Below are 19,674 nucleotides of genomic sequence, written 5' to 3' on the forward strand. Positions count from 1 at the left end.
GTGTTTCACCCTACTTCTTAATTTTACCAGTATTGGTTCTACCCCTTTCTCTTATCCTTAACTTTCATGGATTGAGGAGTTAGGCTGTTTTTTATTTGATCAATCTGTAGACTTATTTCTACTACTCCAATTTGACTGGAATTTTTTTTCTGGTACTTTTGTTCTGTATTTTTTCCAGTTGTACCTTAAAAGAAAAGAAAAAAAAAAAAAAACAGTTGTACAAGTGTTCTATGTATTATTTTTGAAGACTATAAAAAGTAGAGATGAGGGGGTGCTGCACCCATAGCATATGGAAGTTGGGAACCCATGCCACATTGCAGCAACACTGGATCCTTATCTTTTTTGGGTTTGTTTGTTTGTTTTTGTCTTTTTGCCTTTTCTAGAGCCGCTCTGAGGCACATGGAGCTTCCCAGGCTAGGGCTCTAATCAGAGCTGTAGCCACCAGCCTACTCCAGAGCCATAGCAACTTGGGATCTGAGCCGCGTCTTCCGCCTACATCATAGCTCACGGCAACGCCGGATCCATAACCCACTGAGCAAGGCCAGGGATCGAACCCGCAACCTCATGATTCCTAGTTGGATTCGTTAACCACTGAGCCACAACGGGAACTCCTGGATCTTTATCTTATTGTGCCACAGGGAAACTTCCTAGATTTGTTTTTTTATCATAATTCTTAGAGCTCTGCTCAATGAAAAATGAAAGATTTTTTTTTTGGTCCCTCCCTACCTTTGTATTTTAACTTTAGCAGGGATTGTACCAATATGTAATATTTTGGCATCCTTTTCCTAAATTGAGGCTATCAGCTAAGAATTCAGTTCTTATAAGCATAATTTATATTTACTTATTCGTATTCAGGGAAATCTTAGCACTTTTCTACCTGTTTAGGTGGTCTAAGATAATGTTTTTATAGTATTTTTCCCCTCTAGCTTTTTTCTGTTGGGATTATCACTTGCAGTTCTGTTTCTCTTGAAACTTTTGATACTTTTGCTGGATTGGATTGGGTTTTGTTTTCTTGTTTTTGTTTTTATTATGTATGTCCTACTTGTCTGGCTCATATTATCTTTAGTTACTTTTTTTTAACTTCACTATTGTCTTCTATATATGTCTTTAGCTCAGTTAATGTCAGGTTTTTTTCCCTGACCATTATTATTGTGACTATTGTTTATTATGGAATTACTACCTGAAAATATGCTTTAAAGCAATTATAGGATATTACTTTTATTTCTTATTTGTTTAAATATCAACAGTACATTCTGACTGGTACATTTTATTTTTAAGGTTTACAGCTAGACCACTGGTGGAAACAATATTTGAAAGGGGAATGGCTACATGCTTTGCTTATGGGCAGACTGGAAGTGGAAAGACCCATGTAAGTGATTCATTACAGTTACATCCTGATGTAAAGCTAGTTTAGTTTCCTTATAGCTTAATTCTAGGATCTAAATTATTTTTTCTTTTTAACATATAGACGATGGGAGGTGATTTTTCAGGAAAGAACCAAGATTGTTCTAAAGGAATTTATGCTTTAGCAGGTAACTGTCCTTTTCGCCTATCATTTATAATGTTCTTCTTGGAGTTCCCTGGTTGCTGAGTGGGTTAAGGATCCAGTGTTGTCACTGCTGTGGCTTGGGTCACTTCTGTGGTGCCAATTCAGTCCCTAGCCCAGGAACTTGTGTGCTGTGAGTACAGCAGCCCCTCTTACCCCCCACTCCCCAAGCCAAAAAAAAAAAAAAAAACTCATAGTATTCTTACATATTATTCAAGTGACTTGGAAATAAGATTTATAAGCATTGTCCATAATTTTAAGGGTAACCGTAATACTACACTTATGTATATTTTGTCAGTTTTATATTATCGGACTACTTGGAAAGAAATGTGCTTTGGGGACAAATTTTGATTATGTTTGTGTCATAATCTGGCACATTGTTGGAGCTTAGTGTTTGCTGTTGAGTAACTTTTTTTATTTGTGAAAAGCTTTGTGAAAAAAAGATTTGTGAAAAGCTTCCCTTTCGAATGATTATGAAGGTGACCTTATTATGACCACCTATCATTTTATGCTGTTTATGAAGATAATAGAATTATTTTCTTGAATATGAAGGAGAGTGGCATCTAAACTTTAAATGTAGAAAAACTGTTATTATGGTTTCTTTTATAAAATTAATCGTCACTGTAGTCTTCATTTTTATTATGAATACCATCATTCTAGGTAAATATTAGCCAATTCCTCTAAAAATAAAAAGTTTAAATTGCTTTTTAAAAACAGTATTTGTTGCACCTTAACAAATTTTGTCCATGTGAAATTCTTGACAGCTCGAGATGTTTTTTTAATGCTAAAGAAGCCAAACTATAAGAAGTTAGAACTTCAAGTGTATGCAACCTTTTTTGAAATTTATAGTGGAAAGGTAAGTGGAAACTGAAAAATAACTTTTTTTTTCAGATTTTAAAATTGTATTTAAAATATACATAACATATAATTTACAGTTTTAATCTTTTTTTTTTTTTTTTTTTTTCTTTTTATGGCCACACCTGCAGCATATGAATTCCCAGGCTAGGGATCAAATCAATTCTGCAGCTACCAGCCTATGCAGCAGCTTGAGGCGACGCTGGATCCTTAACCCACTGCATCCTCAGGGACATTGTGTTAGGTTCTTAGACTGCGAGCCACAATGGGAACTCCCATTTTAATCATTTTTAAGTGTACAAGTAAGTGGAATTAAGTACCTTCACATGATTGGGCAGTCATTATCATCACGTAATTGTTATATGTATTTGGAATATTATATTAAAGGTTTATATATGAAGGTTTTTTGTTTATATGTTTTGCTTTTTACGGCCATACCCATGGCATATGGAGGTTCCCAGGCTAGGGGTCTAATCGGAGCAACAGCTGCCAGCCTATGCCACAGCCATAGCAACACCAGATCCAAGCCATGTCTGCAACCTACACCACAGCTCATGGCAATGCCAGATCGTTAACCCAGTGAACAAGGCCAGGGATCAAACCTGCAACCTCATGGTTCCTGGTTGGGTTCGTTTCTGCTGCACTAAGACAGGAACTCCCTATATGTGAGATTTTTTTTAATTCCTTTGGAAATTCTTTAACATCAGTATTGATAATTATTCTAATAATTATTACGAGGATTCTCTGAAGTAATTTTCAGACTCTGTCTCTATTTTATAGAACTATTCTTTTAAAAAAAATCCAGTTTTCTAATTTTATTTTTATTTTTAGGTGTTTGACTTGCTGAACAGGAAAACAAAATTAAGAGTGCTCGAAGATGGAAAGCAACAGGTTCAAGTGGTGGGATTACAGGAACGGGAAGTCAAATGTGTTGAAGATGTACTGAAACTCATTGACATAGGCAACAGTTGCAGGTAACTCTCATTTTAATTAAAAAACAATTTCATAATCAGTTTTAGATACTTTGGGTATAACTAAAAGCAAAGCAAGATTGTTGTTCATTGTATCTTGGAAATAAAAGTCACCATCCATAAAGCTTTTGAAGTATGCCAGATTAAATTGTATCAATCTGGTTGTGTTTAAGTGTTATTGACTGAGAGTGTCCCTTTTGTATTTAAGTGATGAAAACTGGATAGTCCTTGTTTTTTCTGTTAATGAAAATACTGTGATTTGAACATACAAGTTGAACTTTTTACATATCAAAATGTTCTTAATCACTGTGTAGAACATCCGGTCAAACATCTGCAAATGCACATTCATCTCGGAGCCATGCAGTATTTCAGATTATTCTTAGAAGGAAAGGAAAACTACATGGCAAATTTTCTCTCATCGATTTGGCTGGAAATGAAAGAGGAGCTGATACTTCCAGTGCAGACAGACAAACTAGGCTTGAAGGTGCTGAAATTAATAAAAGCCTTTTAGCACTCAAGGTAAATAAAGTGCATTTAATTGTGAAAAGTCTTTTACTTTTGACTTTAGTTTTGTTTACTCAGTTATAAAATGATAGTACTAGAGTTCCCATTGTGGCACAGCGGATATGAATCTGACTAATAACCGTGAGGCTGTGGGTTCGATCCCTGGCCTCACTCAGTGGGTCCGGGACCGGTGTTGCTGTGAGCTGTGGTGTAGGTTGCAGGCGTAGCTTGGATCCTGAGTTGCTGTGGCTGTGGCATAGGCCGGCAGCTGTAGCTGTGATTGGACCCCTAGCCTGGGAACCTCCATATGCCACAGGTGCTGCCCCAGAAAGCAAAAAAAAAAAATGATAGTACTTGTTTTGTCTAATAGGTAAAAGGTTATCAAAATTTAGTTGTTTATATTTGCAATTATAGATTTATATTGCACCCAGAAATTTTCCTGATAGATATTATTTATTCTATTTTGGGAGTGGATAAAGATCTGTTAGTTGGCAGGTCAATTCCAAGGTTACTTAAGGTGATTCCACAGGGCCTTGTTTATTTATTTATTTATTTATTCGTCTTTTTGTCTTTCCAGGGACGTACCCACAGTATATGGTTGTTCCAGGCTAGGAGTCAAATCAGAGCTACAGCTGCTGGCCTACGCCACAGCAATGCCAGATCTGAGCCACATCTGCAACCTACACCACAGCTCACAGCAATGCTGGATCCTTAACCCACTGAGCGAGGCCAGGGATCAAACCCACAACCTCAGGGTTCCTAGTCAGATTTGTTTCGCTGCTCCATGACGGAAACTCCCCACAGGGCCTTAATTATTAATTAGTCTTTTTTCTTGAAAGAAGGCAAGGAACTACAAAACTAAGCCAAGAAATTTCTTCAAAAAATGTTGAATGGCTTTCAAAAAGTTAGGCCAGGAGTTCCCGTCATGGCGCAGCAGAAACGAATCCAACTAGGAACCATGAAGTGGCGGGTTTGATTCCTGGCCTCACTCAGTGGGTTAAGGATCTGGCATTGCTGTGAGCTGTGTGGAGGTCGCAGTCGCAACTCAGATCTGGCATTGCTATGGCTGTGGCATAGGCGGGCAGCTGAAGCTCCAGTTCAACACCTAGCCTGGAACTTCCATATGCCTCAGGTGAGGCCCTAAAGAGACCAAAAGAAAAAAAAAGACAAAAAGGTAGGCCAGTATTATATCTTTTCCTTAACTAGCTAAGCAAAGATTGGCAGAACTATACGACAGCATTCTTTTTTTTTTTTTTTCGTGGTACTGCTTTAAAAGTTTAGTTCTTTACAGTTATTCTCTTCCCTATCACTTTTTTCTTTTTCTTTTTTTTTTGGCTGCCCCTGGGGCATATGGAAGTTCCTAGGCTAGGGGTTGAATCAGAGCTGCCACTGTAAGCCTATACTGTAGCTACAACACCATATCCGAGCTGCATCTGCAGCTTACATAGCAGCATTTGGCAAGGCTGGTCCTTAACTCCCTTAGCCAGACCAGGGATGGAACCTGCATCCTCAAGGACACTATATCAAGTTTTTGACCTGCCAGACCACAACAGGAACTCCTGTGCCTATCAGTTCTAAACACTAGTTGTGATCTTCTGAGGAATCTTTGGGAATTAATAAAGCAACTTGTTGAGTTTTTTTGTTTTTGTTTTAAATTTCATTTTCTTGAATTAAGATTTAAGGAAACATCTTTACTATAAACCTCTTAAAATTTTCAGAGCTGTTCAGATCTTAAATGTTTAAAATATGTTTATTTAATATTACGCTTTCTAAGTCTAATATGTATGTGAAACTTGCTTTCTTAATTTTCAGGAGTGCATCAGGGCCTTAGGTAGAAATAAACCTCATACTCCTTTCCGAGCAAGTAAACTCACTCAGGTGTTAAGAGATTCATTCATAGGTGAAAACTCTCGTACCTGCATGGTAAGTTTATACTTGCTTTTGTTTTGTTTTATTCCTAAATGATTAATTATATAATATCTATGAAAAATTATAAAATACATTAATGACAAATCATTTTAATTCTTCTATTATGAGAGATACTATAATCCCTGCCAGTCTGATAGAATTTTATTGCATTTATAATGCATTCTGCTGATCCCACATCTGAGTCTTCTTGACTTTGGGTTCTATTGGTTTTCCTTGAGCATTGGACATAATTTTCTATTTCTTCAGAGGTTAAGAATTTTGGGTTATATAATTTTTACTTTGAATGAATATCCTATAAACACTCTGTATTTTGTTGTTTTGCTAAAGATCATTGATTTATTGTTACTTTTAGCAGGATATTAATTAGCTGAACTTACTCCAAACTCTTGTATTCCCTGCTGTGGGCAGCAAATGACTTTGAAGTCTCTGTGTAGATCTTTTTTGGGGTGTGTGGGGCACACCCTTAGCATATGGAAGTTTCCAGGCTAGGGGTTGAATTGGAGCTGCAGCTGCCAGCCACAGCCACAGCAACCCCAGATCCGAGTCACATCTGTGACCTACACCATAGCTTATAGCAACGCCGGATCCTTAACCCTCTGAGCAAGGCCAGGGATCAAACCTGTGTCCTTATGGGTACTAGTCTGGTTCGTTACCACTGAGCCATGATGGGAACTGCTTGGTGTGGTTCTTTCAGACTTAGCTGTGTTTCTTGGAATCAACCTTTGTGTATTGTTAGTTCAGGGGTCAGCCAGAGATTTGGGTAGTATGTTATGTAGAATTTGAATTTCTCCCTCTGTGCTTATTTCTCTTCTAAGATAAATTTCACTTCCCAGCTGCTATGATGCCCACCTCCAAACTCTGTTCTTTAAATTTCTTAACCAGTGAAACTCCAGGTTTCTAATGAAATTTTAGTTGTCTTGTGTCACGGAGGCAGGATTTGCCCTTAGGCAAAAAAGTTATCAAAAGGAGGGGCAGATAGTCATCCCTTTTTCTGGGTGTTGACCTTCATTTTCTGTCTGATTTTTGATCCTTTTCTGGTGTTGTTTATATTTTAACTGGAGTTTGCAATTAATATCTGATTATGGTTATGAGGTAGTGAATTATCTTGGAGTTCAGGTATCATTAATAATTTTTTTAGATAACCATATTAAGATTAGACTTTAATGAGCTATATGTCATCATTTATAATGTTTTCTTTACATTTGCATTTTTTCTCCTATAGATTGCCACAATCTCTCCAGGAATGGCATCCTGTGAAAATACTCTCAATACATTAAGATATGCAAATAGGTATGAGAAATGGTTATTTATTTTGAAATTTAAAGGGAGTAGAACAGTATATGCTTTAATATTTCATCAAGTAAATCTTTTTACATTGTTCTTTTGCATTTTCAAAAGAATTTTGCATGTTATTCACTGAGATAAAATTTAGAATCATTTTGTCATGTTCTAAAAATAATTGAAAATGTATTGTGTAATTTGGGAAGACAGTTACAGTTTTTGTAGAATGATGTTATTATTTATTCTAGACTATGATTATATTCTTCCATTTAACCAAGTTATAATTTATATTAATTCAGAACATTTAAATCATTCAGGAGTTCCCGTTGTGGCCCAGTAGAAACGAATCCAACTAGTATCCATGAGGATGTGGGTTCAATCCCTGGCCTTGCTCAGTGGGTTGGGGATCTGCCGTTGCCATGAGCTGTGGTGTAAATTGTAGATAGGGTTCAGATCCCTCATTGCCTTGGCTATGGCTTAGGCCAGCGGTTGTGGCTCCAATTTGACCCCTAGCCTGGGAACTTCCATGAGCTGCGAGTGCAGCTCTAAACCCCCCCCCAAAAAAAATCATCCAAATTCTTCCTATTATATTAATACTCTAAAGAAGTGATTATCAGGAGTCAGTCTGTTTTTTAATTATTTTGCTATATGCTTAAAATTATTTTTTATAATATTAAATGTTATACATGGGGAATATAGGATTTAAGTAGTGGTAACATGGTTCTTTCTGGTGTTCTGTATGGAATCATTTCTTAAAATATGAAATACATTTGCATACGGAAAAGTATCTAAAATGTAAGTGAATTATTTAATGAGTACCTAAAACGTGAAAATTCCTGTCATCAGACCAGGGAATAGAACATTTCTAGTCCCCCTGAAAATGCCCCATGTGTCCGTTTCTGATCATGAATCCTGAATAACATGCCTAAATCCATTAATTTCTACCCCATTGCCATTGTCCTGGCTTGGATGAAATAAATTTCTCATTTTTTTTTCTTTCTTTCTTTTTAAAAATGGTTTTACTATCTATGACTGTATCCCTGAACAATATAGATACCCGTATTTGAACTTCACATAAATGAGGTCATGCCATTTGTTCTTTTGCATTTTCATTTTGTTTCAGCTAAAGAGATTTTTTGCAATCATAGTAAAAACTGCTGGAAAGAATAAACCTATTGACCTTTTGTAAAAAGGAATTAAGAAAATAACTTCTTAAAAATATAATAGAACTTTATTTTTAAATTTAATTCCCTTTTCAACTTTGAATTATTAGATCCTAGCTTTATAGTACTTTCAATCAATCTGTGTAGTGAACATTTTTGGTTTTATGGAGTTTGTATCATTAATTTAAAATGCTTCTTATTTCAAAATTGTTCCTAGAAGAGATGAGGAACAGCTTAGTGTAATAAAATATTTACCATGTTGTAGAATTAAAACTCTCAATGTCTTCAAACTTCTGACTGCAAAGAAATCTCCTTAATGTGAAAATGCTGTATCTGGCCACTCCTCTAGTTCATTTAGGTCCAAATAAAATGTTTTAATTTATTATCATGTATGGTGATTCATTTGCAACATCACTAACCATGTGGGACAAATAATTCTTTTATTTCCATATCTCTAGGAATCAAGATTTTCAACCACCCTTGATACCTCATTTGAGGAATATAATTCCTGCATATATTATAGTTTAGGTTGGGCAAGAGGGCTTTGAATAGAGGAAAAATGTGTGGTTGGGGCTAATAGTGGGTCTAAATTATAAGATTCTAAAAGATCAAGAAGTGAGGTTGAGAGAAAAAGATTTATTAAGTCAGTGTTAGAAAATGTGTGTAAATAAGCTTTCCAAGTGACTGTAAAGAATAAAAGGCAAATGAATCTGATACTGAACCTTTTGAGAGTAGACATTACCATAGGTCAAAGAAAGATTCTACGTAGAAGAAATTATTATTTTGAGCTATTAAGCAGTAATTTCATTTAATTCAACCTAAGGGAAATAATGAGAAAAACAAAGAATATTGTTAGTATATTGAACTGTTTAAACATTAAGGTTTCTATTCATAGCTAACTAGGTTTGAACCTCAGTTATGCTGCATTCTTATTGATTGAACTTGGGTAAGGTACTTTATTGCTCTGAACCAATTTCTCATCTGTGAAATGGTGATAATAATGTTACTAGATTGTCATAATGACTAAATAATATAATGTCTAAAATTTACTAACCATAATATTTGATATATAAGAAATAGTTAAGGAGTTCCCATCGTGGCTCAGTGGTTAACGAATCTGACTAGGAACCATGAGGTTACTGGTTTGATCCCTGGCCTTGCTCAGTGGGTTAAGGATCTGGCGTTGCCGTGAGCTGTGGTGTAGGTCGCAGACGTGGCTTGGATCTGGCGTCGCTGTGGCTGTGGTGTAGGCCAGTGGCTACAGCTCCAATTAGACCTCTAGCCTGGGAACCTCCATGTGCTGCAGGAGCAGCCCTAAAAAAGGGGGAAAAAAAGTTAATAAATATTGCCTACTATTATGAAATGAGATTGGCCCAAAGGAGACATAAGGAGTCACAAAGATTGGATCAGAAAAGCCATGATTTGGTTAAATATAACTATTAGAGACCTTGGCAAAAGCACCTTAAATTCCATTGCTAAAGGGTTTTCTTCACCACAGTTCAACTGAATCACCAAACACAGGAAGTTATTTGAGTGATGGTTTTCAGTTTGTTCCAAGTGTGTTTCATAGTATCATTCCAGGTGCATAGAAAAGAAGTTAATTCATTATAAACAATGGATGCCATTAGGACATCCATTCTCTTGTATCCTGTTTGAAAAGATAGCAAGAGTGTTGAAGGCGCATTTATGCTAATAAACAAAACATTCATTGTGTTGACTACATAAGAAAACTAGGAGTTCCTATTGTGGCTCAGCAAGTTAAGACCCCATCATTGCCTTTGCGAAGATGTGGGTACAGTCCCTGGCTTCACTGTGGGTTACAGATCTGTCGTTGCCGTTGCCACGAGCTGCAGCATAGGTCGCAAGTGCAGCTTTGCCATCGCTGTGCCTTAGGCCTCAGCTGCAGTTCCGATTAGATCCCTAGCCTGGGAACTTCGTTCCGTATGCCACATGTGCACCCCTAACAAGAAAAAAGTTAGATGGAGTGATCATGTAGTTATCAAAGGGGCATTTCAAATTTAGGTGATGGTTTAGTTAAACTTCTATAAAGGATCATGAAAAAAGGAAGGACTGTGAAGCAGAGAATCAGAAGGAATCAAAAACCTCTTCGCATTGATTATTTTTTAAATATTCTAAATACATTGTCACAACAATATTGATCCTTTTCTAAACAAATTGAGTGCTATGTGGAAATTTAAAATATGCATTGCTGTCTTTACAAGAGCATTTTCTTTTAATTTGTTGCTGTTTTGGTGCTGCAGAGTAAAGGAGTTTGGAATTAGTCCATCAGACATTCCCTTCTCACAGGGTAGTGGCAGTCGCCCTGATCTCTCTCCTTCTTATGAGTATGACGACTTTTCTCCTTCAATTACCAGGTCTACTTCATTCTATACCTAAGATGTTTATTTTAATAGTTTCTTTTCAACTGTGCTGTGTATAACTCTTTCATTTATACTTATTTTGTCCTGAGCCATTTTATTTTCATTTTCATTTTGTTTGGCAGGTGGTGGTTATACTGCATGATCTCCATTTTTATGTACTTTATTAATTTATTTGTTTTAAAATGTGATTTAGAATTCAAGCTTCCTTTATCCCCTTCATATTTTTAAGGATGATGTCATCTTTGCATATTTACCATTGAAGGATAATTTTAAATGAAAAGTATACATTCTGTCTGCAGGGAAATCACTAGGATCCTCTTGACTTAAAAAGTTACCCTTGGAGTTCCCTTCATGGCTCAGTGGTTAATGAACCCGACTAGTATCCATGAGGATGTGGGTTCGATCCCTGGTCTCACTCAGTGGGTTAAGGATCCAGTATTGCCGTGAACTGTGGTGTAGGTCATAGATGCGGCTCGGTCTGGCATTGCTGGCAGCTACAGCTCTGATTCACCTCCTAGCCTGGGAATCTTCATATGCCGCAAGTGTGGCCCTAAAAAGACCAAAATAGGAGTTCCCATCGTGGCACAGTGGTTAACGAATCCAACTAGGAACCACGAGATTGCGGATTTGGTCCCTGGCCTTGCTCAGTGGGTTAAGGATCCGGCGTTGCCGTGAGCTGTGGTATAGGTCGCAGATGTGGCTTGGATCCCGCGTTGCTGTGGCTCTGGCTTAGGCCAGTGGCTACGGTCCCATTAGACCCCTAGCCTGGGAAACTCCATATGCCTCGGAAGCAGCCCAAGAAATGGCAAAAAAAAAGAGACCAAAATAAATAAATAAAGTGTACCCTCTCCCAAATGTGTCAATTTACATGTAATGGGTAAACTTTTTTTAATGATAGACCTTTACAATCTTAAAATCTTTATCGATTAGAAATATTATTTCACATATAACTATTTTAACTGAGCCTTATCACTACCCAAGATATGCATAATGTATTAAATTCTTTGACTTTGGGCAGTGATTCATTTATTGATCTAAGTATCATTGTTAGCATTTTTCTGTTAATATAGTTTAATTCCAACAAGTCTTTTATTTTGAAGTACTGAATCTGCATACTTTATTGATTCTCATTTGTTATGCACAATAATGTGTGAAGTGTTCATAAAGTTATACCTAGGTAAATTCCTACAGTTAAACACCTAAACATACTTAACAGTATTTGACTGATTTCGATTAGATTTGATCTGGAAAGCTGACATCATCAACATTAATATGTTAGTTGAATTTCTGTTGGCATTTGCTCAATCCTCTGCATGAGTCTTTGTTAATTTTATATACCTCTTATGTGTTTATAGGGTGAAAGAATTGACTGTGGATCCAACTGCTGCTGGTGATGTCCGTCCAATAATGCATCATCCACCAAATCAGATTGATGACCTAGAGGCACAGTGGGGTGTGGGGAGTTCCCCTCAGAGGGATGATCTAAAACTTCTTTGTGAACAAAATGTAAGTGACTTAATATAGTTGTGATTACCTAATCCTAGTCATTTTATCTATAGCACAATAAGTGGAAATTATCATCTAAATCAGGGGTCAGCAAACTAAAGCCTTATGGGCCTGCCATCTGTTTTTACAAATAAAGTTTTATTGAAACTTGGCCATGCTCATTCACATCAGTCACTGTATGGCTCACAAGTCCAAAATACGTTATGAAAGTTTGCTGACTCCTGATCCACTATTCTTTTTGTCATATTTTATACCAGTATTAAAATTCGAAGTGATATAGGGAAAAAAATAGTTTAAGAATTGTACATACAGTATATCATATATATAAAACTTAGAACTACAGACACATGCACATGTATTAAAAGAATGCATGAACTATATCAAAATCAGTCAAAATACTGACACTTGTTAAATCTGGTTGCTTTTATATTTTTGGAATGTTTGATGACATTTCGTAACTTAAATTTTTTCTTTGTATATTAAAAGTGTAGTTGATTTACAAATGTTGTGCCAATTTCTGCTGTACAGCAAAGTGACCCAGTCATACATATATATATAAATCTCTTTTCTTATACTCTTCCATCATGGTCTATCCCAAGAGACTGGATATAGTTCCTTGTCCTGTACAGTTGGACCTCATTGCTTATCCATTCTAAATGTAATAGTTTGCATCCGCTAAACTCAACCTTCAGTCCATCCCACTCCCTCCCCCTTGTCTTAATTTAAATTTTTGATTCCTCTGTTGCTCAAAAATAATATATGTCCATTGCACAAGGACAAAGAGGTATAAGGAAATAACAAGAAAGCACAAACACATTTTCACGGTTATTGAACTTCATTATTTAAATGTATAATCTACATAGTTTTGTATCATTCCTCTTCCACTAAGAACCCTATAGTGGCATTTTCTTCTTTTTTTAAATTTTTTTTCTTTGTTTTTGTTTTTGTTTTAGGGCCTCACCTGCAGCATATGGAAGTTCTCAGGCTAAGGGTCGAATGGGGTCTGCAGCTGCCCACCTATGCCACAGCCATAGCAACACTGGATCTCAGCTGTGTCTTCACTGCAGCTCACGGCAATGCTGGATCCTTAACCCACTGAGCAAGGTCAGGGATCAAAGCCAAGTCCTCACAGATTCTAGTCGTATTCTTAACCTGCTAAGCCACAACAAGAACTCCCTCTACTAACATTTTATAGAACAATTTTAAGTGAACTTCTCTATCACTAAAGCCACATTTTGAGGAAATTAATCATTAGATGTTGGGGTTGGGAAGAGGCTCAAAACAGAATACAAGGCCAGAGAAGTTTGCTTGATGTAGGATCAAAATATATGTTGTGTACATTATGTCGGTTCTTTGTTGATGAAGTAAGTTGTGAATTTTCACATTAAAATTCCAGTAAAAACTGGAGGTCCCGTTGTGGCTTATCAGGTTAAGAACCCGACTAGTATCCATGAGGATGCAGGTTCGATCCCTGGCCTCACTCAGTGAGTTAAGTATCTGGCTTTGCCACAAGCTGTGGCATAGGTCCCAGGTGCAGCTTAGATCCTGCCTTACTGTGGCTGTGGCGTTAGGCCAGCAGCTGCAGCTCCAATTCATTCCTTAGCCTGGGAACTTCCATATGGCACAGGTGAGGCCCTAAAAAGAAAAATAAATAAATTAGTTAATTAAAATAAATTTTCTGTAAAAACAAGCAAGCAAATTATATAGTGCCATTCACAACTTAAGATTTAATAAGAGTTGAGACCTTCAGAACACTAAGTTGATAGTCACAATCAAGGATATTGTTTACATCTCTTTTCTAGTGAAAAGAAATTTAAGACAGTTATATGAATTAACTTGTTTGTGAAAAGTAAACAATACTGAAGAAATATTTCAGTATATTTATAAATGTGTTTCTGAAAAGTTGTACCTGAAAAGAGAGGGCTTTTTTAGAGTAATTCTCCAGTAAAGCTTGGGCTAAGTGAAAACTATTCCTTACTGATATTCTTAAGTTTGAGTTGCCTTATTGAGTGTTACGTGAAATTCCTTTGACCCATAGAAAGAAATTATGGCTTTGCCTTTCATTTTATATTTTTAGTAGTCTTTTAAACATTCAAGCCTCTCAGTTTGTGTCATTTTTGTAAGTGACATAGGAAAACTACTTTTTATTATAACATTTGAAATATAAACTTAAGGGAGTTCCTGTTGTGGCTCAATAGAAACAAACCTGACGAGTATCCATGAGGATGTGGGTTTGATCCCTGGCCTCACTCAGTGGGTTAAGGATCTGGTATTTCTGTGAGCTGTGGTGTAGGTCACAGACATTGCTTGAATCCCACATTGCAGTGGCTGTGGTGTAGGTTGGCACTTACAGTTCTGATTCGAACCCTAACCCAGAACTTCTATATGCCACAGGTGTGGCCCTAAAAAAAAAAAAAGCCAAAAATAAAATACAAACTTGTGTCATAATTTTTAAATTTTGTTTTAAGGAAGAAGAGGTTTCTCCACAATTGTTTACTTTCCATGAAGCTGTCTCACAAATGGTAGAAATGGAAGAACAAGTTTTAGAAGATCACAGGGCAGTGTTCCAGGTAAAGTAAAACAGGATCTTTCATCAAATGTTTCTCTGGAGAAATAAACTAGCAACTTTCATAATTCTTTTGACTATCACACTAATCTAAAAAAATGCTTGTTTACATTTATGTATATATGTATTCATAAGGCATATGACATAATAAATTTTGAATAGAATGAATGATGGCTACAATGAATGTTTGCAACTGTGGTGAAAAGACCATTTATTTTCTACTCTTCTCCCTCTTTGTTTGCTTTTGCCATTTGTCTGTTTTTAGACGAGTTGAACTTCTGCCCTCCACTTCCCCTTTCTTTATGGTAGGCCAGTTTGACAGTAGTAGAAAAAACTTCTAAAGGGTACCAGAGCAGTTGAGGAAGAGTCATTCTTTGCAGAAAAGGAAGATTGTTTCAGGAGAATTATTGCTGAACCTTGTTTTGGAATCCAGTAGTAGAATTGTGAATGCCTTGTTAGAAAGAGGTGCATGCACTTGTCTTGCTCAAAATAGATTTCTTAGAAAGCATACCTGTGTCCTTACATGATTTGTTTCAAATGATTTAATAAATCAGCAGCTAAAATTAATATGTATAGCCGTCTGTGCCCTTCTGAAACAAGGTGTCATATAAAGACCATCATTTGCCACTCTGCTACTTTATGGTGAAGTCTACCAGTGCTTTGTTTATTGGCAGAACTGGGTGTTCTTTTAATCCAGTATTTGTTTTACGGTTCCATTCATTGTTCCTCCATACTGTGATCTCCATTTCTTTTTTTTCTTTTTCTTTCTTTTTTTTTTTTTTTTTTTTTTTGCCATTTCTTAGGCCGCTCCCACTGCATATGGAGATTCCCAGGCTAGGGGTCAAATCTGAGCTATAGCCACCGGCCTACGGCGAGAGCCACAGCAGCAGGGATCAGAGCCGCGTCTGCAACCTACACCACAGCTCACGGCAACGCCGAATCCTTAAACCACTGAGCGAGGCCGGGGATCAAACCCACAACCTCATGGTTCCTAGTCGGATTCATTAACCACTGTGCCACAGCGGGAACTCCTCTGTTTTTTGTTTTGTTTGTTTTTTAGGGCCACAACTGTGGCATATGGAGGTTCCCAGACTAGGGATCGAATTGGAGCTACAGCTGCCGGCCTACACGACAGCTCACAGCAACACTGGATCCTTAACCCACCTAGCAAGGTAAAGGATCAAACCCGCCACCTCATGGTTCCTAGTCAGATTCGTTTCCACTGCACCACAACAGGAACTCCTGATCCGCCATTTCTAACACTAGGGTTTTTTTTCAAAAATTGAATGTATAGGAGTTCCCGTCGTGGCGCAGTGGTTAACAAATCCGACTAGGAACCATGAGGTTGCAGGTTCAATCCCTGGCCTTGCTCAGTCGGTTAAGGATCCGGCATTGCTGTGAGCTGTGCTGTAGGTTGCAGATGTGGCTTGGATCCTGCGTTTCTGTGGCTCTGGCATAGGCCGGTGGCTACAGCTCCGATTCGACCCCTAGCCTGGGAACCTCCGTATGCCGTGGGAACGGCCCTAGAAAAGGCAAAAAGACAAAAAAAAAAAAAAAAATTAAATGTATAGCTGAAGGAAAAGAAAAATATTGGTGTGTGTGTATATGTGTGAACTTTAATTGATGCATAGTTTTCTAATAGATGATTCATGGCCTGGTTATACATTAAATTGCATTGATGTTTGGAAAAGTGAAGTTATATGTTGCATAAAAATAGAAAATGTCCATTTTTATATCCAAAAAATTTAATTTAGAATGATCTTACCTTGTTAATCCATATGATTCAGATATTCTTAAAGAATGAAACTCATAAATTCCACATATCTAAAATCAGTTAAGAATAAAGGCTTTCCTTAAAGTATTTATGAATAGTAACAAGTAGCTACTATTTAGTGGTTCATTTGACTCTTCTAAAATGGGCTAGCCATTGGTCCCTTATAGTCAAAATGTTGAAGAGGTAATGTTTAGAATTTAGGATTACCTCTTGGCCCAACCACTGAGAGGCCTCAAATTCCAGATAACTTACAAGTTCTAGGTTGCCAGAGGCCTCAAGTTGCAGACTTACTATTATATTCATTCTCTCTTTGTTTTAGGGATAGTTGTTGAGGGTTCTAGATTTATCCTGCTCATTGGTGTGTGTGTGTGTGTTTCTGTTTGATTCATTCCCTCTCCCAAACCTCTGGTGTAAAAATAAGATGAAGTCTTCTTGTTTAGCCTAGTAGTATATCTGTGTTTGTGTTCAAATTTAAGGAAATGTTCCTAATTTTACTTTGTAAATAAAGATATTTTATGGTTGCTAATATTTTAGAGAGCACCATATTGAGTATGTTTGATTATATATAAAACATAAAATTTGTAAATTGGTTTCTGTCTTAGGGGCTTATTGGAGTGCTGATTTTTTTTTTTTTTTCCTTTTTTTCGGGGGATGTTCATTTTAGGAATCTATTCGATGGTTCGAAGATGAAAAGGCTCTCCTGGAGATGACTGAAGAAGTAGACTATGATGTAGATTCATATGCTACGCAACTTGAAGCTATTCTTGAGCAGAAAATAGACATTTTAACTGAGCTGCGGGGTAATTCTTTTTTCATTTTAGTGTTTGAAATTTGCCTAATATTTGTATGTAGTTCATGGGAGGATTTCATATTGTCACTTCAGACATCTGAAGTGAAAATTAAGAGCATCTTGGAGAAGATAAAGACATCTTATGATTAAAGAGGGAAAATATATTTTAACAAGTCTGTACATTTTATATAACGATTCAGTTTTAGTTTGGTAGGCTGATGCTTTTCAGAATTACTTTTCTTGGTTAGATCCATTCAGGGTCATCTTTCTATATAGCTTCATACATATATTTCCTCTCTGTGAATCTTGGGTCATGTTTTTCCTTTGAACACTTGTTTAAAAAAATGAAGGGGGGAGTTCCTATTGTGGCGCAGCAGAAACGAATTGGACTAGGAACTATGAGGTTGCGGGTTCGATCCCTGGCCTTGCTCAGTAGGTTAAGGATCCGGCATTGCCATGAGCTGTGGTGTAGATAGCAGATGAGGCTTGGATCTAGCATTGCTGTGGCTGTGGCGTAGGCTGGCAGCTGTAGCTCTGATTAGACCCCTAGCCTGGGAACCTCCATATGCTGCAAGTGTGGCCCTGAAAAAACCAAAAAAAAAAACTTCCAACTTTGCTTATGAAGGGAAGCATGTGGCTCCCCTACATGCTATGTCTTCTGTCTTGGCTTTTTTAATTAACTTATATATGCAGCTTCAGATAAGCATTTTGTTTTTATTTTTTATTTTTTTTTGCCTTTTCTAGGGCCACTCCTCGGCATATGGAGGTTCCCAGACTAGGGGTCTAATCAGAGCCGTAGCCACCGGACTTCTCCAGAGCCTCAGCAACGCAGGATCTGACCGGCAAAGCCGGGTCCTTAACCAACTGAGCAAGGCCAGGGACCGAAACTGCAACCTCATGGTTCCGAGTCGGATTCGTTAACCACTGAGCCACGACGGAACTCCATAAGCATTTATTCTATGTGCTAATTTCTTAGCACATTAGCTGTCTTCATTTATAAGCAAGTAGGCATCTTTGTGTGTATTTGCAATGTAGCATGGAACCAGGTTGAAATTGCTAGTTTTTAGCACCAAAAAAGCTGCTTAATGTTTTCAATTAGATTTTTTGTAAAGTTGGTTATTCAAAATCATATCCTGTAGAGTCAGCAGTAACCATTTTGCCAGTTTAGAATTGTTTGGGCAGATGTAAAATTTCTAAAATTTGCTTTTGTTTTTTCTGTTCTTCATATTCAAGTCTTGGTTTAAAGTGTTTTGGTAGTTCCTGTCAAATCTCAGTGTTAACAAAGCTGACTAGTATCCATGAGGACGTGGGTTCAATCCCTGGCCTTGCTCAGTGAGTTAAGGATCCCACAGGATTGCTGTGGCTGTGGTGTAGGCCAGCAGCTGCAGTTCTGATTGGACCCCTAGCCTGGGAACTTCCATATGCTGTGGGTGCAGCCCTAAAAAACAATAAAAAGTGTTTTGATCGTTTTTCTAATCTGTCGTAACGTACAAAAGCAGCTTTTTCTGTATGCGTTTTATTCAAAGACAAATCACAGTGCATCCTAATTTTTTTTTCTCGGTAAAATGTAGCTTTCAACTAAGTTCACTCATATTTTCTCTGTTCATGTATATCAGGTATATCCGGAGTTCCCATTATGGCTCAGTAGTTAACAAACCCAACTAGAATCCATGAGGACTCGGGTTTGATCCCTGGCCTTGCTCAGTGGGTTAATGATCCAGTGTTGCTGTGAGCTGTGGTGTAGGTTGCAGACTTGGCTCAGATTGTGCATTGCTCTGGCTCTGGTATGGGCTGGCGGCTACAGATCTGATTCGACCTCTAGCCTGGGAACCTCCCTGTGCCACAGATGTGGCCCTAAAGAGACAAAAAAGTCAAGTATATCCACAACTTTGAAGAAATTACTATCTAATTATTGTATTATTCAGTTCCTTCATAGAAAAATTTTACCATCCAGAGATAATTTTGGTATTCTTACAGATAATATAATAATTTGAGACCTAGTATGCTAGGCAGCAGATCCAGAAGTCCTTAAATTCCTTTCTAAATTTCAGAAAAGTCATATTTTTAAACTTCATACTTACAAAAAGGGGAAGAGATTTCTTTATATCTTATATAAAGATATTTAAAAGACTATGTCTTTTTTCCGAAAGCCATATAACTTTTGCACCGTTAACTCATTTTGTGTGTGTGTTTGTGTTTGTCTTTTTAGGGGCACACCCACGGCATATGGAGGTTCTCAGCCTAGGGGTCGAATCAGAGCTGTAGCCACCAGCCTATGCCAGAGCCACAACAACGTGGGCTCCAAGCTATATTTGTAACCTCTACATCACAGATCATGACAATGCTGGATCCTTAACCCACTGAGCGAGGCCAGGGATTGAACCCACGTCCTCATGGATGCTAGTCGG

General features: G+C 37.4%; 1 protein-coding gene across 5 annotated transcripts in view; it reads left to right on the plus strand.

Moving 5' to 3' along the window:
* Window positions 1-19,674, plus strand: part of KIF2A (kinesin family member 2A) — an 84,443-nt gene that overhangs the window by 57,834 nt on the left and 6,935 nt on the right. For 2 of the 5 annotated variants that reach the window (XM_021076561.1, XM_021076562.1), the window contains exons 10-20: window positions 1,279-1,369; window positions 1,469-1,532; window positions 2,311-2,402; window positions 3,233-3,375; window positions 3,687-3,891; window positions 5,689-5,799; window positions 7,028-7,095; window positions 10,511-10,624; window positions 11,986-12,136; window positions 14,605-14,706; window positions 17,141-17,276. In XM_021076561.1, coding sequence (XP_020932220.1) covers window positions 1,279-1,369; window positions 1,469-1,532; window positions 2,311-2,402; window positions 3,233-3,375; window positions 3,687-3,891; window positions 5,689-5,799; window positions 7,028-7,095; window positions 10,511-10,624; window positions 11,986-12,136; window positions 14,605-14,706; window positions 17,141-17,276 — 1,277 coding nt within the window. 5 annotated transcript variants of the gene reach the window in all.

The sequence above is a fragment of the Sus scrofa genome, chromosome 16, assembly GCF_000003025.6.
Source record: "Sus scrofa isolate TJ Tabasco breed Duroc chromosome 16, Sscrofa11.1, whole genome shotgun sequence".
Lineage (NCBI taxonomy): Eukaryota > Metazoa > Chordata > Mammalia > Artiodactyla > Suidae > Sus > Sus scrofa.